The 27,196-nt window shown below is 51.1% G+C and overlaps 1 protein-coding gene across 1 annotated transcript in view; it reads right to left on the bottom strand.

The window, feature by feature from the left end:
* Positions 1–27,196, bottom strand: part of COL13A1 (collagen type XIII alpha 1 chain) — a 75,405-nt gene that overhangs the window by 9,964 nt on the left and 38,245 nt on the right. Inside the window, exons 14-29 of the mRNA XM_055534900.1 lie at positions 26,720–26,806; positions 25,874–25,927; positions 24,718–24,762; positions 24,275–24,343; positions 22,703–22,726; positions 21,172–21,234; positions 20,050–20,094; positions 19,445–19,597; positions 18,808–18,906; positions 17,447–17,491; positions 13,611–13,652; positions 12,615–12,641; positions 11,611–11,691; positions 5,480–5,533; positions 4,121–4,174; positions 1,909–1,944 (exon numbers count right to left, since the gene is read on the bottom strand). Coding sequence (XP_055390875.1) covers positions 1,909–1,944; positions 4,121–4,174; positions 5,480–5,533; positions 11,611–11,691; positions 12,615–12,641; positions 13,611–13,652; positions 17,447–17,491; positions 18,808–18,906; positions 19,445–19,597; positions 20,050–20,094; positions 21,172–21,234; positions 22,703–22,726; positions 24,275–24,343; positions 24,718–24,762; positions 25,874–25,927; positions 26,720–26,806 — 978 coding nt within the window. The remainder of the gene's footprint in view (positions 1–1,908; positions 1,945–4,120; positions 4,175–5,479; positions 5,534–11,610; positions 11,692–12,614; positions 12,642–13,610; positions 13,653–17,446; positions 17,492–18,807; positions 18,907–19,444; positions 19,598–20,049; positions 20,095–21,171; positions 21,235–22,702; positions 22,727–24,274; positions 24,344–24,717; positions 24,763–25,873; positions 25,928–26,719; positions 26,807–27,196) is intronic.

The following is a 27,196-nucleotide window of genomic DNA, read 5'->3' as shown; positions in this document are numbered from 1 at the left end:
AACTTATATGTGGGACAGGGGAGAAGTATATAAAACCTTAGAATAGGAACTGGAGAAGAAATATTTTCCCACTGAATCATGGGGCCTCAGTGGCTCATTCAATGACCTCAGTTCTTTAAGCATCAGAACCACCAGCCTCCCACCTTCTCTCCATCTGTGACAAGGGCATTGAAAAATTTTATTTATTTATCGGCTGCACTGCACGGTGTGTGGGATCTTAGCTCCCCGACTCGAGCTCCCTGCTTTGGAAGAGCAGAGTTTTAGCCACTGGACTCCCAGGGAAGTCCTGACAAGGGCATTTTCTTGCCTCGCTTCTGCCTCTAGAGCAACACAATCACCACCACTGGAAAGATTGGTTTTGTAGCTTTCAAATGGACCAGTGCCTCAAGCCAACTGAAAAGTCTTAAGAAAGAGGCTTAACAAGTATTAATTGAACATAACAAAGAAAACCAGAACACTCCAGAAATAAATTAGAAAGGAGGTTAGTATGCCAACTGAGAGGTGGAATGATCAATTATTTTAGTGGCCTGAACTCTGGGATGCCAGTGTTGGAGGTGGGCTTTCCAGGCCGCCGTAACTGGCTGGCCCATTTCTGGAAGTGGGTCTGTTTGTTCCAGTGGTTTATTCCGAGGCTCTCTGATGGGGTGCCCCAGGTATGATGTGAGGCAAAGTTTAGGAGCCCCCTTGCATAGCCAGTGGGCGTGAGGGGCTTTGAACATCTCCAGCTTCACCTCCACAAGCAACAGTGAAGCAACGATGGGCTTTTCATGGACAGTCTGAGAGGGCAGCTTTGCCTTTCCTTTCCTGTTCATAGAATATATGGGATAAGTGGATTGCTTCTGACCAGCTGCCAGAAAGGAAACTTTAGGAATATGGAACTGTTCAGTAAATCCATCTTAAATGGAAGAGACTGGTGCTGATGCCAGATATAAATGTACCGATTCTGGCATGTTCTATTCATGAACGCTCTATTATCAGTGTTCAAAGATCAGCCAGAAGACCGGGCTTCTGCAAGTCCCCTGCTCTGTGTCTAACTCTCGTGGGGATTCAGAACATGTTATCATAGTTTGGAGCATGTTTCTCCTTCTGTTCTTCCCACTCTTCTTCTACCTCTAAGATCCTTGAATATTATTCCCACTAGAAGATGCTCTTGGCCTTCTAGGGGATGTGCACCCCACTGAGAACCACCATGACGAGGCAGCCAACAAGACATTCTAGAAAGGAAGCCAAAGGCCAGCCCTTGGTCAGATGTTGTGAGATGATTGCTCCTGGGCACCAGTGTGCCATGTGGCCGTCAGGTGGCTGTGGGTGCCGTGGACGCTCAGAACTGTGTCCTGGTGAAGATGGCAGAAACCAAAGGGGGAGCAGGGTCCTTGAAAGCCGTGACTCATGTCATAGTCCTGCCGACTCTTTCCAAGAGAAACAATGGCTGGGATCCTTTTAAAAGGATTGCCTGTGTACAATAGTTGTCTGCTTGTTCTTGGAGCTGGGATTTATTTTCTCTCTCACCAGTGACCTGGGATGCCTAGTAAAACTGAGTGTCAGAAGACGAGGACTCGGCAATGATGGATGTAAAAATCTCGTATTTAGGGGCCCATTATCAGGGCAACCTAGAGAGAGCTGGGCTTGTGACTCCTGTCACTGAATGGCAATGCTAATCTGATGGCCGCCCTGGGACTCAGCCTCCCCTTTCCTCGTGGAAAAATACGTGCTACAATTTCAGGATTAGGTCCCTAGGCTCCCTGAGTGCCATGGATTAAGCCCCTCACTAGAAAGTCTTTTAATTTAGAATGATTTATCAGGAAAAACTGTATTTCCACGTTGAGTCAGGAATCCCCAGTTGGTCATTCCACCTCGCCCATGAAGACATTAGTGATCAGAGCCAAAGTGTGAGGACTCAGAACTGACCCGGTTTCCTTTGTCCCCGGGTGGTCCGTGTAAACCCTGCAATAAATCAGAGAAACAAAAACACGTTAAGGAGAAAACACAGGATGGCCACACAGTCCTTCCTTCCAGGCTCATAAAGCTCTTTGCTGCTGCTGCTAAGTCGCTTCAGTCGTGTCCAACTCTGTGCGACCCCATGGACTGCAGCCCACCAGGCTCCCCGTCCCTGGGATTCTCCAGGCAAGAGTACTGGAGTGGGTTGCCATTGCCTTCTCCAATGCATGAAAGTGAAAAGTGAAAGTGAAGTCACTCAGTCGTGTCCGACTCTTCGCGACCCCATGGACTGCAGCCTACCAGGCTCCTCCGCCCATGGGATTTTCCAGGAAAGAGTACTGGAGTGGGTTGCCATTGCCTTCTCCACATAAAGCTCTTTACTGGTGCCTGATTCATTAGAGACAGGTTTCATGAGCCCCATTTTATGGAAGGGGGACAAAGGAGAACACCTGCTCAAGGAACTTGACCTAGAGACAGATAATGAGTTATGGGTAAAGTCAGACACAGTTCTGGTTTCTCACTCTGCAGCCAACACCCTGGCCTGGGGTCGGGTTCGTCTAGATGGGAGCAAAGACTGCTCCTGGATAGGCAGGTGTTCGCATGGCTTTCCCACCTGCCGCTTCTTCTTTTTTTTAATTGGAGGATTACTTAACAATAATTGTGTTGGTTTCTGCCATCCATTAACATGAATCAGCCATAGGTATATATATGTCCCCTCCCTTTTGAACCTCCCTCCCACCTCCTACCCCATCCCATCCCTCTGGGTTGTCAGAGTACTGACCAGATTTGAGTTCCTAGATCCCACCTGCCTCTTGCTATAAAAATGACTCCAAAACTCCTGAACCCCTTTTTTCAAGATGCAAGTTGCTCTCTATTATTTTTTCCTTCAATTTTTTTTTATTGTGGTAAAATATGGTGCTATTGTTAAAGAACCTGGCTTTCAATGCAGGAGACATAAGAGATGTGGGTTCGATCCCTGGGTCGGGAAGATCCCCTGGAGGAGGGCATGGTAGCCCACTCCAGTATTCATGCCTGGAGAATCCCATGGACAGAGGAGCCTGGCACACTACAGTCCATGGGGTCGCACAGAGTTGGACATGACTGAAGTGACTTAGCACACAGCACAAAATTTACCTTCTTAACCATTTTTCAGCATTCAGTTCAATGGTATTAAGTACACTCATATTTTTGTGTAACTGCCACTACTTTCCATCTTCAAAACTCTTTTTACCTTGCAAAACTAAAACTCTATATCATTAGACAGTAACTACTCATTCCACCTTTCACTTAGCGTTCTACTTTCTGTCACTATGGTTTTGACTGCTATAAATACCTCATATAAGTGAAGTCATACAGTATTTGTCTTTCTGTGACTGGTTTATCTCACTTAAATGTCTCCAAGGGTCACTGTAGTGTAGAATGTCAGAGTTTCCTTCCTAAGACTGGAAAATACACTACTGCGCACATATACCACGTTTTGATTATTCATTCATGTATCTACAGACACTTTGGTTGCTTCACATTTTTAGCTATTGCAAACGATGCTGCTGTGACTAAACCTCTCTACAAGACTGCTTTCAATTCTTTTCCCCCTTGTCTTCTGCTGGAGAGGGATGTAAAGCAAAGACTGGCTGGAGGTGCCGAAGCACTGCCAAGCATGGAACCCAATTGGTGTACAACCTTCAAGTGGGTGGGAAACCAAAGTCCTGCCCCTCGCAGGCAGCCGACTTCTATAACCCAGCAAGGAGAAGTCCATTGCAAATGGGAAGCCTGTCCCTGGGAAGCTGCCTGTCTTGGGAGATGTCTTCCTGCTGTCTAGTGATCCGGACGTGGCTCTGTCCCTCTGTGAGGGCAGGGGCCATAGCACAGTCACCTGTTAGACCCTCACTGCATCGAACACAGAGGCCTTCAGGGAAGGGGCTCAGCCATGTGTGCCAGATGGTCCGCACTGGTGAGGACCTGGTTCCCTATCAGGGGCCATGGGTCCCAGGGTTTGCCTGGAGCAGAGCCCAGCAGGGGAGTGCTAGAGAGTGGGCAGTTGGCTGCTTCATCTGTCACAGAGATGAGACTTCTCTTCGCTTGGCCCTAGATTTTTTGCTCCAGGCCCTGGGTATTCTGTTTTAACAGTGCTTCTGTGGTGGGGGACCCGGGCGGGTGGAGCCTCTGATCCCACGAGACTTACAGGAAGCCCAGCTGCTCCCGTTGGTCCTGTCATCCCAGGGTCACCTTTGCTGCCCTGAAACCAGAGAAAGAACACATGAGCCTTCCCTGACATGGTAAGAACCTTCCGACAGCCACTTTCTGTTTTCATACGAGACCTGGGCAACCTCTCCAGTCTCTTCAAAGAGCCTCCCAGGAAGTAAGGGCTGGGTGGAAGGTGGGGTGACTGCATGGACTACATGCCCTGAGGAGGGGGCTTGGGAGCTCCTCTCACCCTTCTTCCACAGATCCTGGCCTCTGTGGACCATGTGTTTGTTAGGGCGGGGGTACTGGCTGGCCAGAGGCAGAAGCAGGGAAGGAGAGCAAGGAGCAGGAAATGGGCATGGCCAAGGCAGACAGGGAGAGAGAGGGAGGGGGCAATGGGGAGAGAAAGAGAGCTCCGATTTCTCTCCGAAGCTGCAGGCGTCACCCCTCAGAGCAGCCACCCTGGTTCTCCAAGTGGCTGCAGAGCTCGGGGGAGCCCACATCTCTCTCCAGAAGCTCGCTCCCCCACCCCACCCTCCCCCCGTTGTGTGGTCTGAGAACTAAAGAGACAAAGCCTCTCCCGTGGGCAGAGTCAGCAGGGTGGGCTTCCTGCTCTTACAGGTGGAGAGCCCAGCAGATGCCCACTCAGAGGTCCAGTGCCCATGCCAGCCCTCCAGTGATGCCAGGCCCTGAGAGTGTGGAAACCAGGCCTGGTTGGGAGGAGCTGGTGTGGGGAGCTTTCCTCCCCCAACCCCTGCACAAGCCCATTACACTGGTTGCGGGAGAGCGACCCACGAGAGCCGGTCTGATGCACAGGTCTCCTGGCTTCTTGACGTCCCCAGGATTTCTAACACCACCTGGCGCTATGTTCTGTGCTGTTTCCCTAAGTCACTGCAGAGCTCAGGCGTGTCTGGTGACAGCAGGGTCTGGGGCCTCGCCAGTCACCTGTGACCAAAGCCAGGTGACCAGAAACTGAGGGGAGGAAGCTCTCCAAGTCTCTGTCCACTTGTAGTTACAAAATGAGCACCCCTGGGACCTCCCTGGCAGGGGTAGTAGTTAGGACTCAGAGCTTCTACTGTAGAGGGCATGGGTTCGATCCCTGGCTGGGGAACTAAGAACCCACAAGCTGAGTGGCACGGCCAGAAAAAAAATGAGCACCCCAGGCCTGAACCCCCACAGGCTGGGAGGATCATCAAGAGAAGACGTGCATGAGGTGCTGGCTGGGTCTAGGAGGAACAGATTGGGGCTGAGACAGCTGGGCTGACACGGTGGCCCTGTGGGTCGCAGGAACCAGGACTGAGGGCCTGAGGCAGAGGAGGGGCTGAGGGACCCCTCGTCTACCTCGCTGGGCACTCACCCTCTCTCCCTTTGGTCCCGCTGGGCCTGGAACTCCGATTGGTCCTGGAGTACCCTGGGGAGGTGAGAAAACGCGGAGGTGAGGGCCCTGATGCTAAGGGGAGCCCGGGATCCCCGCCCGATGCCTGGAGATGAGCAAGGTCCAGAGGCCCAGTTTTCAGGGTTGGCGAGGCCCGGCTCGTGCAGGGTGGTCGTTGGACTGGACCGTGTTCCTGTTTGGTTTTGGGGGCCTCGGGGAGAGAGCTCTCCCCCCTGCCTCAGAGCCAGATTTGAGGAAGGAAACCCTTTCGCTTCACAACCAAGCTTGCCAAGGCTGAAAACGGCAGGAGAACGGTTGCTTAGTTTGCTCCCAGAAGCGCTCGGGAGGGAGTTGACGTCATCCCAGGGGTGGGGAGGCTGGGGGCTGGCACGCCTTTGCTGACGCAGCTCCACATGCAGCGGGAGGGTCTTCATGCCACAGAGACCGATACAGACGCACACACAGAGGCAGGCGTGGGAGGGTCATTCAGCCATCGTCCACCCCCACCCCGCCCCCACTGCGGGCCCTGGCCTGCAGCCTCTGGCTGGGCCTTCTGTCCCCATCCCAGGCCCTGAGGGGCAGGCTGGATTGGAGAGTAGATTAGTGGATGTCTGCTGACGCTGGCCTGGCGTGGAGGTGTGCCCTACGTGCCCCTGACTTGGGGCTGCAGCCCCACAGGCAGTGGGAGTGATCAGAGCCGTGCTGCTTAGAAACAGAGTGAGGCTTGCTAGGGCATAATTAAACATCTTCTTCAGGTTCCTGATTTACAGCACTGCTAGGCGAAACCTATAATTCAGAGCTTCCTATTGCTCAGCCTCAGTGATTGTATTTCTTGCTCAGGACATGAGAACTGGGCCTGGGCCTGTGGGCAGTTCCTGGTGGTGCTGGGATGTAGCTGTGACAGGTGGGGCGGGAGCAAGTGGGCAAAGGCTGATTTACTTTACGTGGAGAAAAGAGACAAGATGTTCGCAGTGGCCCCTTTGAGGGAGGAGGGAAAGCTGTGGACATCTGTGACAGAGTGTCAGAATATCACTCTGAAGTCACTGGTCAGCTTCAACTCCTCCCTCGAAGGCCTATAAACTGCGATATTGTGGAAGTTTCTTGGTTTCCTAAAGGGTCTGTTTTCCCACCTGTAAAATGGGAATGAGAACGGGAGTGTCTGCCTCCCAGGCTGCTGCCAGGTTAGAATGGATGAAAACGTGGCATGCGTTTGGTTCCGGGCCTGACACCTAGGAAGTGCCCAATAGATGTTAGTATTGGCAAGACAGGATCACTCTTCCCGTAAACATTTTCCTTTAACTTTCTGTTATTGATTTGATGAGGAAAAAACCTTCAGGTTCAAAGGGGACAGGAAATATAAATGTATACATTGCACTGCTCCCCTCTGTCCAATATGAATGGACTAAGTAGTTGAGAGGAAGTCATGGTTTCTCTGATTTCAGCCACAGATAATCCCTCTAGCTCAGACTGGCCACCTGGGAAAGGTGTGCTGGGTGCAAGGAGGACAGAGAGAGAGGGACTGTGGTGTGAGGCAGATGTGGTGAAAGGAGTGGATGTCAAAGGCTCTCAGGACACTAAGCTGGGACTTGCCTATGGCTCATCTATGCCCCACCCGCCCTTGCCCGTCAGTGCTGGCCTCACCCACATACATGTGGCTGCACAGGACTAGAAAGCCCTTGTGGGCAGACAGGAGATGGACAGAGCTCACAGGATGAAGACAACACAGCATGACGGGCACATACAGACACTGTTGTGTTTGGTGGGGATGAGTCACGGCCCAAACCCCTAGGGCTTGAGTCCCAGGCTGAGCTCAGCATTCCCTTAGGAACAGATTCTTTGTTACTGGAGCAGCCTCCCACCCCACATCCAGTGGTCTTGAAACTCAGATGTGAGGACCCTGTGTGCATACTATGAACAGGGAAATGGAGATGAAGGCCTATGGTCTTTGGTCAAGAGGCCTGAATAAGCACTTGTGAAGTGAGCACAGATGTCACTTTTTGGTGTCGGTGGTGGGATAAGCCATGATTTACTGAAAAAAAAAAAACCAACAACACACACACACACACACAAGGCCACAGCAGGACAGATGAAAGGGCTTATAGGCCAGGAGTGGGGTGGGGTGGGGGTGGATAGAGGGGTAATGGAGAAGTGACACTCACCGGTGGCCCAGGCCTGCCGTCCAAACCTGAAGCTCCCTGGACAAAGGGAACAGTTTGACCAGAAGAAGGGGAAGGGAGGAATGGGAGGGAGAAAAAGGGACCAGGGAGGGGAGAGGTGAGTGAAGCAGTGACTCTGGACAGACATAAATGCTGGTCATCAAACAAAATGGGAGAAATAAGCTTGGGAGGACAGGTAATGTATTCACATGAAAACCAACAAAAACATGGAGACACTGAGTGCAGTGTGGCCAACTGCTGAGCAAGCCGGATGGAGATCAGTGCCGACGGCCATCCCAATCCTCTGTACCCCCTGCTCCCCTCTCTCCTTTCATCCTCTCTCAGAAACCTCTCTCCCAAGAGGTTGCAGTGTTCCAAGGAAAGAGATACAGAAAGTACATTCATGGAGAGGTGTCTGAACCAGAGCGAGTGCATCCTTCTATGACCAGTCTTGCTTGGGGAAGACATGGCAGGTGGGGCCCCGGTAAGGATGGTCTTCCCAGCCTCCTCTGCATACCTGCTGATGTGAGTCCACACGAGGGGACCCCAGGAGGCTCAGCATTGGATTACAACATCCAGTAGATGCTGGCCTACTTCAGCTTCAACTAGGTGGGAGGAGCTGGGCCTTGAATGATAATACTAATGCTGCCTGACATTTCTCTGGCACTTTACAGTTGGCAAAGCTTAACACAAACTCAATCCATTCATGTTATCCCAGACAGGGCCTCTTTTATGGAAAAGAGGCTTTAGGAGCAGCTGACTGCTCCTAGGGCAGAGGTCTAAGGCCATTTACCCCTTGGAATTAAACTGGCTGGCAGGGGGGATGCTATTAAGACCCACTCACTAGGCAGCATCCAGTGATACTACAGTGGGAATTAGAGCTCTCGCTCCTGCGCTGGGCTATGATGCTGCTCCTTCAACCACCTAGGAGAGCTGATGATGCCAACATGACAGCCAGGGAGAGAGTAGCTAGGACACTCTAGGCTAGTGAAGACTGAGTTCTTGAGAATGGCTTCCAACTGAGCCTCAGAAATAAGCCTAGGCCTCAGGATTTTAAAGGTGGGGGAATACCCCCAGGAAAGAGGGGGGAAGGGAGCTTCCATCCTGGGGGAAGGATATCAGGTAATAGGATCCTTCAGGGCCTCACTTCTCAGTCAGGGGGCTTCCCTGGTGTCTCAGATGGTAAAGAATCTGCCTGCAGAGCGGGAGATTGGGTTCAAACCCTGGGTCGGGATGATCCCCTGGAGAATCGAATGGCTACCCACTCCAGCATTCTTGCCTGAAGAATTCCATGGACAGAAGAGCCTAGTGGGCTATAGTCCATGGGGTTGCAAAGAGTCGGACATGACCGAGCAACTAACACTTTCACTTTTTCACAGGGCCTTGCTTCTCAGTCCTAGGACCACAGAATCCTGGGACTGATCTTGCTTATGGCCTAGAAAGTTGTGGTTCTCAACCCCAGCTACCATCAGAATCTCCTGGGGGTGATGTTAAATATACAGATGCCTGGGCCCACCCCAGCCCAATTCAAACAGAGTCTCCAAGAGGGAGTCCTGGGGAATAGCACACTTGAAATCTCCAGGTGATTCCAGTGAACAGCCTGCATGGAGAATCTCTTCTGTAGGGTAAATAGGAAGAACTCAGTAGGATGTGCCTGGAAACACAGGTTGCTGCTGTGTGAACTAAAACACAGAGGTGAAGCCTAAAAATAGAACTTGAGCTAAGCATCCATATACTTTGTCTATGCAGTGTGTATATATATATGTATATAATTTATTTATTTATTTATTTTTTGCTGCATGTGAGCCTTCTCTAGTTGTGGTGAGCAGGGGTTATTCTTCATTATGCAGAATGAAGAACATGGTGCATGGGCTTCTCGTTGTGGCGGCTTCTTGTTGCAGAGCATGTGCTCTAAGCTCACAGGCTTCAGTAGTCGAAGCATGTGGGCTCAGCAGTTGCAGTTCCCAAGCTCTAGAGCACAGGCTCAATAGTTGTGGTACATGCTCCAGGGCATGTGGAAGTTTCTGAGACTAGGGATTGAACCTGTGTCCCCTGCACTGGCAGGCGGATTCTTACCCACTGTAAGACCAGGGAAATCCATCTATGCAGGATTAATACTGAGTTACCTTGAGCAGTCTGGAGCAGAGGGCATGATCTGGGGGTTTTAGAGCCATATGTGGACCACTGACATATTCTATATGGGTTGTAGTATTGCAAATAATTTTGACTTAATATTAGAAAATGAGATATTCCATCAAATGCCAGATGTCTGGCTTCCTTAGAAAAGTTAGAGTATGCGGAAATACTGGACCCTCACTCCCCTAAGGCAAGTCAGCTGAACTGAGCAGGGATTGGGCCTTTTAAGAAGAGACACACGGTTTCCAGGAACCATAGTCCCCACTGCTCCTTACTGTCCCTCTGTTAATTGTCCATGTTAATTGTCTTTCATGAATATTGTTTGTTCTGCTGTTTTACTAAGCCAGCAAAAGTACATCTCTGTTCCCTTGTCTCTATCAAAAGCTGAAAAATTAAAGACAGTTGGATCCTTTGTCTTCCCTCTGGTGCTTTCTTTGTTTATATTACCTGTTTGGTCTTCATGTCAACCTCTGACTGAATTCCCCAATGTTTACTAGGGTCGTTGGGGCCATGAAAGTGAACAAGGAGAGGTTTGTGGTTAAGTGGGGGACTGGAAGTCTCTCTAATAGTAAAAAACACTTAATCATTCTGGACACAGCTTAAGACATGGGAAAAGTATCTGCTAAAGTCATCAGTTGCTGTAGTCTGTCAGGCAAAATCAGCTCCTTAAATATTCCCACATTTGATGCAGTAATGAGGTGTAATCATACCTTTTGCTCTTGCTGTTTGGTCGCTGCGATTACATTAACCAGACCTTCTAGCCCTGCCAAGCTGGGGCAACTGGGCTTCCTATCGTTCCCTTGCTTTTTTACGGTTTCCCGGAGTGGGAGCTGGCCTTGTGCTCGGGAGAGAGGAAGCCCCAGTAGCTGGGAAAAGCTCTCTTTGCAAGGCTGTGGCCTCAGCAGAGGCTCAGCTTCTGGCCCAGCTGGGCCATTGACTTCATCTGTGAATTCAAGTGACTCACTTTTTTCTCTGGACCCATTAATCAAATGATTACAGGGAATCCTAAAGTTTCCTTCCAGATCTTGAAAAACAAACAAAGTGTGCCAACCTCACTGGGGTGTGAGGGAGGGTGGAGCCCAGGGCTCTGGGGAGGGCGGTGATGTGTGCTTCCCTGGAGACAGGTGAGGCAGTGACCAAGCCAGTGGGGTTCCCACTGGAGCTTGAGGCACAGGAATTCACTGATCCCAGGCCCCACATCTGGAGATGCAGAGGCCTGCCGAGCAGCCCCCGCCCTGACCTGTGGCCTTTAGCTGAGATTAGAGAGCTCAGGGAACCAAGACGTGAGTGATCTTAGCCTGCTGGGACAGGAAGATCTGACTTTTTGCAAGCTTTTTGCTGTGGCCAGTGCTTAAGAGCAGAGAGCAGGGGCTCTCTGGAGTCTGCCTGGGAAAGCAGGAGAGAGATGGAGCACACTCCACTGTCCCAGCGCTCTGAAGTCCTCTTAGCTTGGCCCCAGTAAAGGGAGATTTTTATTGCCTCAAATGAGCACAATTAGGACTGTGCACAATAAGGCTGTTCTTGGGCTCCCTCTGGTTCTCCAGCTGGGTACTCCTTGGGGTGGGGGTGGGGACTTATCTTATTCAAATCCACAATCCTCCAGAACCTAGGCCAGGCCCAGCCCAGAGGAGGCCCTCAGCAAGAGAATTCGAGCCCACAGTCTAGTCCAGGTGGGAAAGCAAAACCCCATGGAGCTCTGGGATGCTCACAAGTTTTGAACCTCGAGTTTTCCAGTGGTCTTTCCAGGGGCCCTGCTCAGCACCTCCTCAGGACCACCAGGCTGGGCTCCTCACACCAGTGCGTAGCGTCCGCGATACTTACGGGTAATCCCAGAGGACCTCGGTCTCCTTTTTCTCCCTGGACGCCCTTTTCTCCTTTTGCTCCGTCTAGTCCTGCTTCCCCCTGCAGGGAAGGGAGATGGGCGAGATCACAGAAGAGCATGGCCCAAACAACTCACCCTTGCATTCTAGGGTCCTGGAGACAGGGGTGGATGGTGGGGAGGGGGACAGACAGAGGAGGGAGGAGGTGGAGGTGGCTGATCCAGGGGTGGCTGGCTGGGGACTCCAGGAATCACTGAATTCTTAGCCTGGCTCCGCTCACGTTAGAATCCCTTGTGTCTCTGTAGTAACTTTGAGGTCCCCAAAGGGAAAGGGGATGGCAAGAGAGGAGACAAACCCACATCAGTTCCAGGCCAGGCATTGGCATAGATGACCATTTGCACAGCAGAAAAACTGGGACACTGGGGATCCTGGCTGGCAAATGCCTGAAATGCTGCCACTGGATCCCTGGGTCTCCCAGACTAATCAGGGAAAGAAACTGTCCCCCGAAGAATGTCAGTGCAGGAGACACAGGCTTCCCCATGCCAGCAGTTTGCAGCCTCTTGTATCCATTTGCAATGTTGGGGGAGGGGGTTGGGAGAATCCCAGGCCAGAGTCCAGTGGGCTTGGTTCCAGGAAGGGGTCCCATGTTCTGCCGCCCTCTGTCTCCCACCTATACTTCAGGGTAAGTGAAGGGTCTTGGATAGGTTACATGGAAAAAGGATCTCATCATTTGCTAAGAATCTAACCTGTCACTCTATAGGGTCAATTGATGGATGGGAAAATTCTAAATTCAAAGCCTGTCCAGCATCAGTGATGGATGTTAATGGGACCGCAGGACTTTATTCTGTCCTAATTCTACCCCACTGGCTAAAGTGTCACATAATTCCATCTAGGGAAGGGGTCAGCTGGTCTGCCTCTGAAGCACTTTCTCGCTTTTCTGTCTTCACTGACAGGGCTCCTTCCTCCACCCGCTCACCCAGCACCTGCCAGGTGACCTCCTCTTACCTTTGGTCCAGGAACGCCTTGGAGCCCCTGCATTTGGAATCAAAACAAGGCACCTGAGAACTGCATTTCTGGTTAAGTCAATCTCGTTGTCCACAAGTTGGACCGCAAAAGGGCAAGGGCATAGGGTATAAAGCCTGGCCTGGGATCCCCACCTCGGGGAGATAGAAGGGAATGCTAAAGGGGGTCTGCTGGGGCTTTCTGGAGTGAGGCCTGAGCCAGGCGTCCCCAGCCAGATACTAACTGAGAATTGCTCTGTGGCCCCCACAGCTTACTCATGAGCGAATACTCAGTGTCATGAAAGGAAGATTCAGAGGGAAACCAGCAAAAGTGAAATAAATTGATATGTGCAAAATGCTTAGCATAGTATCAGGCACATCGTAAGTTTCAATAAATGTTGGTGACTGCCATTATTGCTACTGCTACTACTTGTACCAGTGGCAATGGGGTGACCCATCTTCATGGGGACTGTGAACCCCACAGAGGCAGGGACCAGCATCTATTGGTAGAGGGGAGGCTTAGGGATCCTCTAGGTATAATGCAGAGGGGGTCCCTTTAAAGGTGCCTTATCATCTGTAACTATGGAAGGGCCAACCTAATGGAGTCAGTTTTAAATGGGTCACTTTCTATTTTAATCCTGCTGGCTGGTTAGTCAGAATAGAAGGAGAAGAACAGAAGTCTGATAGCAAAGGAACGGGGTGACTCTGACTTCTGCGAGGAAGGACCAGACCCCATGACCAGACCTCAGGGTTGTCAAGCCCGTCAACTCTTTCCAGGAAACCAGGCAACACCCAGGCTCCTTGGTGTCACAGAGATGATGCCTATTTAAGGTGGGAGGGAAGAGGAGCATGGAGGGGGCACATGGATGTGAAAATCCCTCCGTGGAAATAGATGATGGCTGACCTAAGGCTGAGGCTAAGCCCAGTGACTACCATGGAGAGGGGATGTTAGGGGCCTAGTGACAGTGGGCTGAAACACAGACAAGCCCTCCAAACTCACCGGAGGTCCAGGAGGCCCCTCTGGCCCTGGTGGCCCAGGAACCTGGAAGCCAAAGGGAAGCGGTTAGCCCAGCCCCTGTTATACTCTCAGTGGCCCTGCCTTTGCCATAGTCTGGGGTGCAGCTGGAGTTGCAAGGGGGAAGACAGAGCCTCCAGCACACGGCCTCCCAAACGAAGGCTTAGGACAGTCAGAAACTCACAACTCATTTCCCTACACACAAAAAACCTAATGCCTCAAAATGTCTATTCTTCTAGACGTTTTTGAAAAACCAGAAAATCTGGCAGCCCCAGGCTATTGTTCTTCAGTTCAGTTCAGTTCAGTCACTCAGTCATGTCCAATTCTTTGCTACCCCGTGGACTGCAGCACACCAGGCCTCCCTGTCCATCACCAACTCCCGAAGTTTACTCAAACTCATGTCCATTGAGTCAGTGATGCCATCTCATCCTCTGTTGTCCCCTTCTCCTCCTGCCTTCAATCTTTCCCAGCATCAGCGTCTTTTCCAATGAGTCAGTTCTTCACATCAGGTGGCCAAAGTATTGGAGTTTCAGCTTTAGCATCAGTCCTTCCAATGAATATTCAGGACTGATTTCCTTTAGGATGGACTGGTTGGATCTCCTTGCAGTCCAAGGGACTCTCAAGAGTCTTCTCCAACACCACAGTTCAAAAGCACCAATTCTTCGGTGCTCAGCTTTCTTTATAGTCCAACTCTCACATCCATACATGACCACTGGAAAAACCATAGCCTTGACTAGATGGACCTTTGTTGACAAAGTAATGTCTCTGCTTTTTAATATGCTAGGTTGGTCATAACTTTTCTTCCGAGAAGTAAGCGTCTTTTAATTTTATGGCTGCAGTCACCATCTGCAGTGATTTTGGAGCCCAAAAAAATAAAGTCTGACACTATTTCCCCATCTATCTGTCATGAAGTGATGGGACCAGATGCCATGATCTTAGTTTTCTGAATGTTGAGCTTTAAGCCAACTTTTTCACTCTCCTCTTTCACTTTCGTCAAGAGGCTCTTTAGTTCTTCTTCGCTTTCTGCTGTAAGGGTGGTGTCATCTGCATATCTGAGGTTATTGATATTTTTTCTGGCAATCTTGATTCCAGCTTGTGCTTCATCCAGCCCAGCGTTTCTCATGATGTACTCTGCATATAAGTTAAATAAGCAGGGTGACATCATACAGCCTTGATGTACTTCTTTCCTTATTTGGAAACAGTCTGTTGTTCCATGTCCAGTTCTAACTGTTGCTTCCTGACCTGCATACAGATTTCTCAAGAGGCAGGTCAGGTGGTCTGGTATTCCCATCTCTTTCAGAATTTTCCACAGTTTGTGGTGATCCACACAGTCAAAGGCTTTGGCATAGTCAATAAAGCAGAAATAGATGTTTTTATGGAACTCTCTTGTTTTTTCAATAATCTAACGGATGTTGGCAATTTGATCTCTGGTTCCTCTGCCTTTTCTAAAACCAGCTTGAACATCTGGAAGTTCACGGTTCACGTACTGTTGAACATGTTCTTGTTCTTGCCTGGCAACAATTACCTGAAGCTCAAGGAGCGCTTTCCCCACTGGGCGGGGCTTCAGTTCTTCGGTTTACCCTAGTCCTCACCACTCCCTACTGGTTTTGGCTATTGTTTTTTTTGGCTGTGCCACGCAGCATGCGCGATCTCCCTGACTAGGGAGCACACCTGTGCCCCCCGCACTGCAAGCGCAGAGTCTTAACCACTGCACCACCAGGGAAGTCCCTCTCTATTGTTTTGAACCCAGACCTTTTGCATTCATTTATTTCATGCTTGGTCCTGGCTGGGGTTTGAGTTTGAGACCTTTAGCTTAAAGAAACAGAGATTGGTTATCTGGAATGGAAGGAGACTGAGATGCTTCTCAAGAATATTCCTCAAGCTCCCCAGGTTGGTAACAGACAGGAGGGGGAATATGGGTCTCTATTTCCTTTGAAGGTAGGTTAAAGTAGAAGAGATTTGGACTGGAGAGTGAAGATGAAGGAATCCTGGGAGGTCTTCCTCTCAGAGGAGGATGCTGTGACGGGTAGATTCTGTCTCCGGTGAAGATGGACATCCATTTGTCCACCGTCAGTTACCCAAGAGGCTGGGAGGAGACCTGCCTGCTCTTTTCTGAGTGGGTCTTCCCACTTCAGCTTCTGGACTCTCCTTGAACACCTCACCTTTCCAGGGACAGAATCCCCTGGAGTGCGGCCAGCATGGGGACCCTCCGCCAGGTGACCACAAAGGGAGCCCCCGCACTTGGCAGAGAGGGAACTCCTGTTGTCCCTTGGCCATGTGGAGTTTTTAGCTTCACAATACTATAGTCACCTTGTAGGGAATGCAATCTTTGCAAACTCTACCTTCTTAAAAAAAAAGTTCACTACTTTTTTTTCTTAGTATAAACAAGTAAATCATATATCCTGATGGGAGTAGAGTTTATACAAATCATGCATATATTAAAATTCATAGACCTGTACACACATCCCTGAAAAGTCAATTTTACTATGTGATAATTTAAAATATTAAAAATTTTAAAGGAATACAAATTCATTAACACAGTAAATTAAAGAGAATGTATACGTATGGCTGATTCATGTTGAGGTTTGACAGAAAACAACAAAATTCTGTAAAGCCATTATCTTTCAGTTAAAAAATAAATTAAAAAAATAAATTAATTGAAAAAGAGAATTGAAAGAAGGAAAAAGCATAAATAGCTCTGAGTAATGCTAATATTTTGCTTTATTTTCTTCTACACTCTCTTGATACATAAAATGTATTTAAATGTGTATCTATACTTATGATGATATTATATATATATAATATATATGTGTGTATATATATATTTTTTCAGCTCTTCACTGAATGGAATAAAAATGAGTTCCTACTAGCCAGGGCTTGGAGCAGGGCTTGGCATAAGAAAAACTCTCCAACATGGGGACTATTATTACCATTAGTATTGTTGCGGTAAGTTATTTAATCATTTCCTCCTTGTTAGAAATGCAGGCTGTTTCCAATTTGTACTTTAAATACATCTGGAAGGAACATTTTTGCATATTATGTGTTTCCTGAATTTCAGAGCATTTCCTTAGGAGGCTATCCAAATAAATAACACACGTGTTCTATAATCAAGTCTGGGTTACTAAATACTGACGGGCTTGGTGACACTGAAGGGTGACTGAGGAGACTTCTCTGGGGACTGAGAAGGTTTGGGCGTCTCTCTCTGCAGTGGTGTTGGGGTGCCGCAGGCTCTCGCAACAAATAGCCTCTCCCTCATGCATCCTTGATTTCTTTTGCTTTCCTGGCTCTTTCCTTGAGCCTGATCCCCTCCTGTCTTATGAGAAGGTGGCTTCCATCCTGACTACCTCTCACTCCACAGTTCTCTCCTTTCCCCTTCACCACCACGCTTCTCATACGAATACTGTCTCTCTCTGGAAACCCTACCTCTGGAGCTTCTGGGCGAACTCCTACAGACGCTGCTCCAAAGACCCATCCTCCGGGGTGCTCACCCGACTCTCTGAGCTGCTGCCATTCTAGTGCCCACAGATGGAGATTGTTTGCTGCACAGGGGCGGTCTGTTTACTTCCTGTCTCCAGGCTCTAGCACTGGGAATGGAGCCTGGCAGGTGCCATGTGAATGCCACTGAGGGACTTGATCAGTGGAGCGAACTTCACAGTGATCCTGAAGTGCTCAGGAAATCTTGTTTCCTGCCCTCTTCCTGTGCCAGGCAGTTGTGGGTTTCATTCTAGAGCACGGCAATGCTGTGCCCACTGGAGGCTGTGGTGTGATGAGGTCCCTGTCACAATCCCCGTGACACAAGCCGCAGAGCAGGCACAACCTACCTCCGTTCCTGGGTCACCCTTCTCCCCTGGTTCTCCTTTCTCTCCCTGTGGACACAAAACAACACAGCATGGATGCCAGCACTCGGGGAGTCTGGGATAGTCACCCTCAAATCTTTGACAAACCAGACTGGGACTAGGCTGTGTCTAGGTGTCTGCAAGGATCGCCTGGGAAGCTATGGCAGGTAACTGGCCTGAGGATGAAGACCGGGACAGGGGGCCTGTGATCACCGGCTTCCTGAATCCAAGGTTCTATTAACAGCACATGGGAGGAGAGACTGATATTCTGCATGGATCCTATAGAGTAGAGACCTTGCATAGACCTGGGACTTGTTTCTAACCAACAGAATATGGCCTGTGGCAAAGGTGATGGTCTGTCTCTCTTGTGATTATGTTATAAGCTTAGGTACAAATTATACAGATGTTATACAACTGATAGGTTAAGACTGTGTTACAAGTATGTCACACACACACACACACACACCCCTCTGTCTTGCTTGCGTGCACTGAGACACTCCTGCTGGCCTTGGCCTTGAAGAAGCAAGCTACTGTAATGTGATCTGCCTGCTATGAGAAAGGCTGTGTGGTCGGGAACTGTAGGTGACCTGTAGGAGCTGGGGGACTCAGTCCTACTATAGAAGGGACTGAATTATGCCAACGGCAGTGAGCTCGGAAGAGGACCCCAGCGCTAAATGGAAATGCAGCTGATGGCAACCTGACTGCAGCCTCGAGAAGTGCTGGACGGAGACCCCATGCCTGGACTCCTGACCCATGGAAACTGCCATAACACATGTGTGTTGTTTTAAGCCACTGAATTTGTGGGGACTTGCTATGCAGCTACCGAAAGCAAATATGGCTCCAGAAGCAGAGCCAGGCCCACAGCGTGTTGATGGGGGACCCTCACACCACATAGGGAGCACTCCCTCCAGTTTGGAGGGGACATGGCAGGAGGCCACCAGCTGCCTGCCTGTCCTAGCTGAGTGGGCAGTCAGTGGCCTCCGAGGGCCCCTGCACGGGGTCAGAGGTGTGACTGGTTGACCTCTGAGGTTCTTTCTACTTCTAAGAGCAGAATTCCTCCAAGTCCAAGGTTCTGGCACCTTTGAAGTCTGTTGGCCCCTGGAGGGGGGCCATCATGTTGTGAGCGGAGGGAGCTGGAACCCCTGCTGACACCCATCTGCCCCTCAGGGAGCAGCTGCTCATCCAGAGGACCCTCCCGTCCCCAGGCTGGGATGGCAGATGAGGTCAGCGCAGCCTCATCACACCAGGCACCTGCTGGCAGGTGACCGCAGTCAGGACACCCCACTTGCTTGCCCGCATCAGCAGAGGTCCGCTGACAACCGTGATGCTCAGTCCCCTCGCCTTACTATAAATCCTGGGAGCCCGATTGGGCCAGGAAGTCCAGTCGCTCCGGGTCTCCCTTGGTCACCTGGTTCTCCTTTCTCCCCAGTTGGGCCGTCTAGACCCTACGGATTGACAAAGATCTCTGTTAATCAAGGGCTAGGTCATCACACTGAGGTCTGCGGACAAGCTGCGGCCTGCACGTGGGACCCCCTTCCCCCGAGAGCAGATGTCTAGGGTGCCGTCCATTTCTCAGATGGAAGCCGTGAGGCCCAAAGAAGGTTCCTAGGTCAAACCTAGCTGGCCTGCTCAAGGTCCCTTGTTTGTACCTCTCCTGGGTCTAGGGCTTCTGTATGCTGTCCCAAGAGACAGTTTTACGCCCACAACTTTATCTTCCCGGCAACCCAGTGAGGTATCCAGGGATGGCATTATCATCCCCATTTTACAGATGAGGAAACTGAGGCTCTGCCAGGCTCAGTGACTTTCCTGTGAATGGGAGGTGACAGAGCAGGACCCAGGTCTCTTGAGGCAGGAAACTAGCTTTCATAAAGTAAGGCTGGAGGAGAAAGCAGGTGAGCCCCTGTGCCTGGCTCCCAACCCTATTTCCAGCTGCACCTGGCACAGTACACAGCTGTATCATGCTAGGTGGGCCCTGGCGCTCACCGGTGGTCCCGGCTGCCCCGTCTCCCCTTTCTCCCCCTTCTCTCCTGGGCTCCCCGGGAGGCCGTCTTCTCCCTTCATTCCTGCAGGCCCAGGCTTTCCTGGGGGGCCTTGGGGACCAGGAGGGCCCACATCTCCTGGTTTGCCTCGAGGTCCCTCGAGAAAAGATCAACAACACGTATTAGATACACTCATGGCAGATCGAGGGGAAGAATGTGAAAGAATGGGGTGTAGGGGCCCCAGAGGACTTGGCTCTTTGGTGCTTTATACACTCATGGCAGATCGAGGGGAAGAATGTGAAAGAATGGGGTGTAGGGGCCCCAGAGGACTTGGCTCTTTGGTGCTTTATTGGACCAGGCAGAGAGTCTGTGCAGCTGCCTGTGGGAATCTGAGGGGCCTTGGCCACCAGCCCTGGCCCATCCCAGCGTGGGTCTGCCTGGCTCCTCCTGGGGCCAGCAGTGGGCATCGGGGGGCTTCTGCAGGGGGGTCCCCCCTCCCCTCTCCTCCCTTCCTCACAAGGTGTGCACCCAGGCTCCCTCCAGAGCCTTCTGCACCCTCACCAGCAGGGCAAAGACTATCTTTAGAGGTTTGTCTGGGCATGTCCTTACCTTTTCCCCATCGAGTCCGGGAGGGCCTGGCAGTCCAATCTCCCCCTGCAGCCAGAACAACCCAAGGTCACTCTCGGACCAGAGGAGAGCAGTAACTCTTATTTACATAGCACTTGCTGTGTCAGGTGTCCTCAGCACTCAGGTGGAAGGTATGCACTTTCACTGACTCTGTTTTACAGGCGAGGACCCCAGTGCAGAGTTGTGAGCCCAAGGCCTGTGGTTAATAAACAGTGGATCCCAGTTTGATTCCTAGGTAGGGAAGATCCCCTGGAGAAGGATAGTTTACCCACTCCAGTATTCTTGGGCTTCCCTCATGGCTCAGATGGTAAAGAATCCACCTGCTATGTGGAAGACCTGGGTTCAATCCCTGGTTTGGGAAGATCCCCTGGAGAAGGGCATGGCAACCCACTCCAGGATTCTTGCCTGGAGAATCCCCATGGACAGAGGAGCCTGGCCGGCTATAGTCCATGGGATCGCAAAGAGTCGGACATGACTGAGTGACTAAGCACAGCACAGCAAATAACCAGCTGCACCACCAAAGCAAGCTGAGAGGAAAGAGCAGCGAATTCCTCCTGGTAGATCAGGTAAGGCTTCAGGGAAGAGGTGGCAGCCTTCGAGCTGGGATTGAAATATGAGGAGTTTGAAAGGTACGGGAGACAAGAAGGGACTTTAGAGCAGAAGGCCTCATGAGTAGAAGACAGAAGGACAAATGAGCATGGCTTTCTGAGAAAACCCACAGGGATGAGGGCAGAGGATAAAAGGACGCAGGAATGGAGGGAGGTGTGAGACTGGGGAGGGGCCAGAGACTGATGGAGGGTTGGGTCCCTGCTGTGGGTCCAGCTAGGGTGGGAGCTCGTCTGGACCCAGGCCTCACCAAAACAGAGGGGCCTGTGAATTACAGGAGCCTGAGACAGACAGTGAGGGGAGAATGGCAGAGTTGAGGGTGTGGGAGGGATGGCGGGCAGGCAGCACCTTGGAGCTTGGGGAGAATTACAGGCTGGAGTGGGTGGTGGCCCTGGGAACATGAGAAAGACACAGATGGGGGCAGCCGGGGGTCCTGTGCTCAGAGTCGCACGCGGGGCTTCTGCAGGGTCTGCATCTGCCTTGTCAAGACAGTGTTACCTTCTCGCCTGGGATCCCTGGAGCTCCGGGTGGGCCGATCTGCCCAGGAAGACCAGGGGGCCCCTAGGAAAGGAAAGAGAGACCCGTGGGAGCACGTTACTACTGAGGAGGGATGGCCTGTCTCCAGGGAGCTGTATGTGGAGGCTGATTATTTCCAAACATTTCATCAGCAGTAGGAACACTTTTTTTTTTGCAAAGAAAATAACAAGGAGACTCCACAGTGTAAGGCAGGTAAGCTCTGAGTGTGTTTAGGCTAAAGACAGGGGTGGGGAATCCTACAGCCACACCTATCAGCCTCTTCCTCCCCTTCCCTCTACACCCTGGGGGATCCTTGGGTTCCTAGAAGACAAATCTGACCTTCCCTGACAGTGATTTTAAAATGTCTCTGGGAAACAACCCAAATGTCCATCAGCAGGTGAAGGTCTGGTACATTCATACAGTGGAATACTATACAGCAGTGAAAAAGAACCAAGCACCGCCCAGGCCATGCCAGAAAAGAAACTCTGGCACGTGATGCGGAGCAAAAGAAGCCAGATGCAGATGCTGACATACTTATTGACTCCATTCACAAGAAACTCCAGAACTGAAGACAGATCTAAGCTGTGGTGACAGAAAGCAGATCAGTGGGGTAAGTGTGGGATTGGCCCTTGAGTCTCATGAAGGAATTTTCTGGAGTGATTGAGGTGGTGGATACAAGGCTATATACATTTGTCAAAAACTCAACAAATTCTACACCTAAAGTGGGTACATTTTATTGTATGTACAGTTAATTCAAGATTGATTTTAAAAATTAAAAAAAATTTTTCCATGAAAGTTTTGTTTCAAATAGCTATTTCAAATAATATATTTTGATGTTTCCAAATGTAGCTCACTGATTCCAGAACCATTTGGTTAATATCAATCTCTGGGATTGAGGCATCATCTGACTGGTGCTTAATTCTGGATTTGTATCATCTCTAAATGTGTTCTCTGGCATATGGCCACTAAAAAATATTGAATGACATAAAATATGAGTAGTTTAAGAACTTCTTGATGTCTCCTCTTTTCTCTAACTTGGAAGTTAAAGCAGGTGGTGATCATTTTAACTGCAGATATTCACTGAGGGCCTATCACTGGTGGGCACCCATGCGGGATCCAGGCTTAGAATACACCGGTTTTCCAGATGCAAATAATGAAGTTGATTTCCAGGAAAGGTGGAGGATTGCTACTTATTTCTTAGGATTATACTTTATTAGTGAAAGGTTGGGTAAAAGGAGAAACATAGAAATATCTTCCTCCATACCACTATTTTTTCGATGCCGCTGCAGAGAGAACCCAGCATTTATCTTTTGACAAGAGCGCCCTGCTGAGTTGGTGAAGAGCCACTCCAGATGGCAGCTATGATCCTGCTCAGGCTCAGGCCAGTCCCTGCCCCAGCACAGCAGGGTCTACCCTAACCTTCTGGAGGGGAGACCTCCAGGCTTGGCTTTCAGGTTGCCCACTCCCAGCCCTCAGCCCAGCACCCGGGGGGAATCAAGGGACGAGGACTCACCATCAAGGCCAGTGTCCGGATCTCCTAAAAGTCAACACCACATGATCAGTTGAAGAGCAAATCAAGAGCCACCTGGAAGGTCCCTCAAAACAGTCCTTGAAGTGTGGGCGCTGGGCCCCTTGAAGGAGCACCACAGAGGTAGACCCTCTCGGGGACTCTGTGCCTCCCAGACTCACCCCACCCTCACCTCTCCCAGAGGGTCGTAATCACTGGACAGAGAACACCCCACGAGCACCAAATGCTGTCTACAACAGAGTCAGACATGCCTTAAAGGGGACTGCAAACTGTCCCTTTACCAGAGAGGGAAGAAAGAAACACGTCTTCTTTCTAATCACTGACTGGACCCTCCCTCCATCTCCCCCTTCTTCTAAGACCCAGATTTAAGGCTCTGATGTACCTCCCTTTAAAAAGATGTACCTCCCTTTAAACACAGTAGAGAAAAACACGGAGCTACTTGAAAATAAATTAGAGGGACAGTTGTTGGCATTAAAAAAAATCTGTACACCTTGAAAATGGATTCACATAGGTACAAGGATTCCTTTAAAGGAGCAGTTCTCAATCTGGGGTGATTTTGTCCCCCTGGGGACATTCGGCAGTGTGCAGAGACATACTTTGTTTTTTTATAGCTGGGAGGCAATGACATAGGTGCCATCTATTGGAATCTAGCGGGTTGAGACCCGGAATGCTGCTGAACATCCTCCGGCACACGGGACAGCCTTCCCACAACCAAGATTGCTGCTGCTGCTAAGTCGCTTCAGTCGTGTCCGACCCTGTGCGACCCCGTAGACGGCAGCCCACCAGGCTCCCCCATCCCTGGGATTCTCCAGGCAAGAACACTGGAGTGGGTTGCCATTTCCTTCTCCAATGCATGAAAGTGAAAAGTGAAAGTGAAGTCGCTTAGTCGTGTCTGACTCTTCACGACCCCATGGACTGCAGCCTACCAGGCTCCTCCATCCATGAGATTTTCCAGGCAAGCGTACTGGAGTAGGGTGCCATTGCCTTCTCTGATAAGCAAGATTAACCAGCCCCAAATGTCAGTAACACCCCACTTAAAAAAAAAATTTATGGCATGAGGGATCTTAGTTCCCCAACCAAGGATTGAACCCAGGCTCCCTACAGTAGAAGCATGGAGTCTCAACCACTGGACCACCAGGGAAGTCCCAAGAACCCCACTTTTAAAGCAGGGTACCGTATGAACCTGAGCTATTACATTGACACAAAGGTAGATGGGTTCCAGGAAGACAAGTTCTACCAAGTGAAGGGGGGAGTTTGTGTGCCAAAGAAATGGGAGTCCCAGAACCCCAAGTGGGCCAGCACCCCACAGGGCCAGGATGCTCCACTTACGACTCTCAGTGACCCAGAGCTGGGCCACTTGGATTTCAAATGAGGGGGCTGTGTGTCTGGGAGATAATGGGGGCTGCCGAAGGAGAGAAGACAAGGGAGCTCCCTGGAAGCTCTGCCTAGTGGCCAGGCCTTGGAGTGTTAGAGGCTCAGATCTCCCAGCAGGCCTGGGGCCCAGCCTCAAGGCCCACAAGTAACCCCAGATCTCTGTCTCTGGGTGGCCCCACTTACCTGGAGAGCCTCGTTGATGTTGCCGTTGTAGTCCACCATCTCTCCTTTCCCAGTTTCGCCCTTGGAGCCCTAGGAAACAAATGACACCTGTACCCAGAGCCTGGACCAGCGGGGACCTCAGGACAGGCACCTCCTCTTCCTGCCAAATGGGATCAGAGCCGACACTGGCCGCACAGGTGGATCCAGAGCTGCTGGCGGTGGCTCCCGGGGCTCCAGACACGCCCAGAGGATGCTCCGGGAATCCAGAACTAGTGGAGAACCCTAGACTAGACAGACCTGGGGGACGCTGAGTCTGATTGTGGCTGCAATGTCAGGCATCCTAGCCAGAAAACCCAGCCGGCCAGACTGCTCTTCCCGGAGAGCCCCAGACGAGCCATTTCACACCATGACCCCAGGGAGCGGGGATGGGGTGCCCTGATTCTCTGGATGACAGATGCACGTACCTTGGGGCCAGTAGGTCCCTGTTCTCCAGCTGGTCCAGGCTCCCCCTGTTGCAGGACAAAATTAAAGTGAAATAGGCATAAAGTGGGCACAGAGAATCTGATGTCCCCAGATAGTCTGTGTGTTGGGGCCCTGGAGGGGCCGGGAGGCTCAGCTCAGCCCAGGCCAGAAGGGCGCAGGGCTCCAGCTCATGCAGGGTGCACCCTTTGGAAGTGCCTCCACCAGCCCGCATGCTTCTCTCCCTCTGAGCTCCCTTCAGCTTCACACTGGAAGGTCTTATTTCTGTCCTGCATTAGCTGTTGGTGATTCTATCCTTGTTTTCCTGGGCACCTCTCTTTAGTCCCCTAAGTCAGCCACCTCCTTGGGAGCAGAGACCAGACCCTCTGCCCCTCTGTTCCCATCCTGCTCAAGGAGCAAGGGTTCAGAAACTTTGTGCCGATTGCCTGGGTGGTCGCCAATTGCCGTGGAGAGCCCCGGCGGTTCCTGTCTGCTGGTGGAAGACCCAAACTGTGGGAGGAAACGTGGGGGGCCAGGGTGAGGGATTAGAAACACCCTGCCTCCTGGAGCAGGTTGGGTGGGGGAGGATTTGTACTTGTTGGAAACAGGACAGAACCGTGGGGAATAAACGAAAAGTGGTGTAAGTTGTGAAAAGCGAAGCACAGTTCCATACTTGAGCTGGGAAAATGTGAACACTGAACACAGCTTTAAAAAGGAAGACAGAAAGTAAAAACAAAGGGAAAACAAACCCTTTAATATAATTCAACTTCTGCTGACCCTTCAGTTGGTCAGCTCAGGGAGCGTCACCTCCAGATAGCAGCCAGCACCTCCCCGCACCCACAGTCTTGCAGTGCCCACAGCAACACCATGCTGACCTGTGCCCAGAAGGAGCTGGAGAGAATGGAGCCCGCCTTTACCAGCGGTTGGAAAATAGTAGATGCGGGGACTCTGGGTCACTGCATTCCCCAGGCCTCCCTGTGCCTGGCCGCCATCTCAGAGGAAGTTCCCCAAAGCCCAAGGTGACCACAAGAGATGGCAGGCAGGAGTCATGGCCGTCAGCCCTGTGTCTGGGGGCCCAGTGGCAGGGACGGCCAAGACTCTCTCTCCCTCTGAGCTCCCAAGCTGACCCTCATCCTGCTCTTAGATCGAGGCCCTCTGTACCTTGTCTCCTTGCTGTCCTGGGGGGCCTGGCTGGCCATCTGCTCCAGTTTCCCCCTGGGCAACAGGAGAGAGATGGGATGAGGACACGCAGGGGGCAAGAGATGGTCCAGCCATTCATGTTGTAGCAAGTGTCTCTGGGCTCTATCTCTTTGTCTGCTCGTATCTACTAACTCCCCCTATTCCACCTGTCTGACTTCCCCACCCTTGGGTCCTGCCCAGGCCCACCTCCTCCAAGCAGCCCTCCTGATCTATTCCTTTCTCCCTCTAAGTTCTGTGCTGCCAGGCCCTCCTCGGTTCTTAGTCAACACACATGTGTCCAGCTTGTTGAGGCCCCTAACTATGGACCCTCATGAACTTCCGGCTGTAGGAGGCAGGTCATTTTGGAGCCTGGAACACTTACTCACCTCACCAGGTTCTGCCTGGGAGGCAGAGGCGAGTGGGAAGGGCCTAGGTATGTGGGGAGGGGGCCCCAGGAGGCCTAGGACCGGAGGAGCAGGGAGAGGCAGGAGTCTCTGTGGCTGATTCAGTGTCCAGGCTACGGGCCTTTCTGATTATCCAAAGACCTGGCAGCCATTGGTCCTTGACTCAGTTACATCACAGCCATTTGAGTCAATGGCTCCTACTTCCATCTGCCCCAGAGAGGGCATCTCTTTTGGAGGGTCAAGGTCACTGCTTGGAAGTAGGAGCTCAGTCCCAGGAGCTCGGACCTTCTAGAATCCACTGGAACAACCACACATTTAGGGGAGGAGAGAAGGCAAGGTGCCCAGGATACAGAGTGCTCCAAATGGACTAGGGATAAGGACCACAGGCACTTGAATTGAGCACTGATCCCAGGGAAATACTCACCTTTGGCCCTGGGGGTCCAGGAGGCCCTGGGAGACCGGGCTCCCCTCTGCCTCCTTCAATGGAGTTGCCAGCATCGCCTTTTTCTCCCTGGGGGTGGAAGGTAGAGTTACCATCACTAACTTTGAGGGAGGTGGTTGGTCTCTGTCCTTTTTCTCCTCATAGTTCAAAGGACTGAAGACAGCAGCCTGCCCCTTGGTCTGTGCTGAATGTTGGGGAACTGTGGGCTCCAGCATGGCTGGGGACCAGAGGCTTTCAGAAGCCTGGCTATGGGATGTGAGGAGAGAATGGAACTGGTTACTAAAGTGGAACAGGTGTAAGCTAGAACAAGAACCCCATCAGGACCAGAATCGAGGTTTCTCAAAGTGTGTTTCAGGGAGCACTCCTTCAGCAGGTTGGGAATCTTCAGAATGTAACAAAAAGGGGTCTGGTGGCCAAGCAATGTTGGAAAGGCAAAATGAAATGAAGCTTTCCAGGCTC

The sequence above is a fragment of the Bubalus kerabau genome, chromosome 1 (genome assembly GCF_029407905.1).
Source record: "Bubalus kerabau isolate K-KA32 ecotype Philippines breed swamp buffalo chromosome 1, PCC_UOA_SB_1v2, whole genome shotgun sequence".
NCBI classification, from domain to species: domain Eukaryota; kingdom Metazoa; phylum Chordata; class Mammalia; order Artiodactyla; family Bovidae; genus Bubalus; species Bubalus kerabau.
The sequence above is the reverse complement of the archived record's forward strand: the minus strand, read 5'-3'. Positions and strand labels throughout refer to the sequence as shown.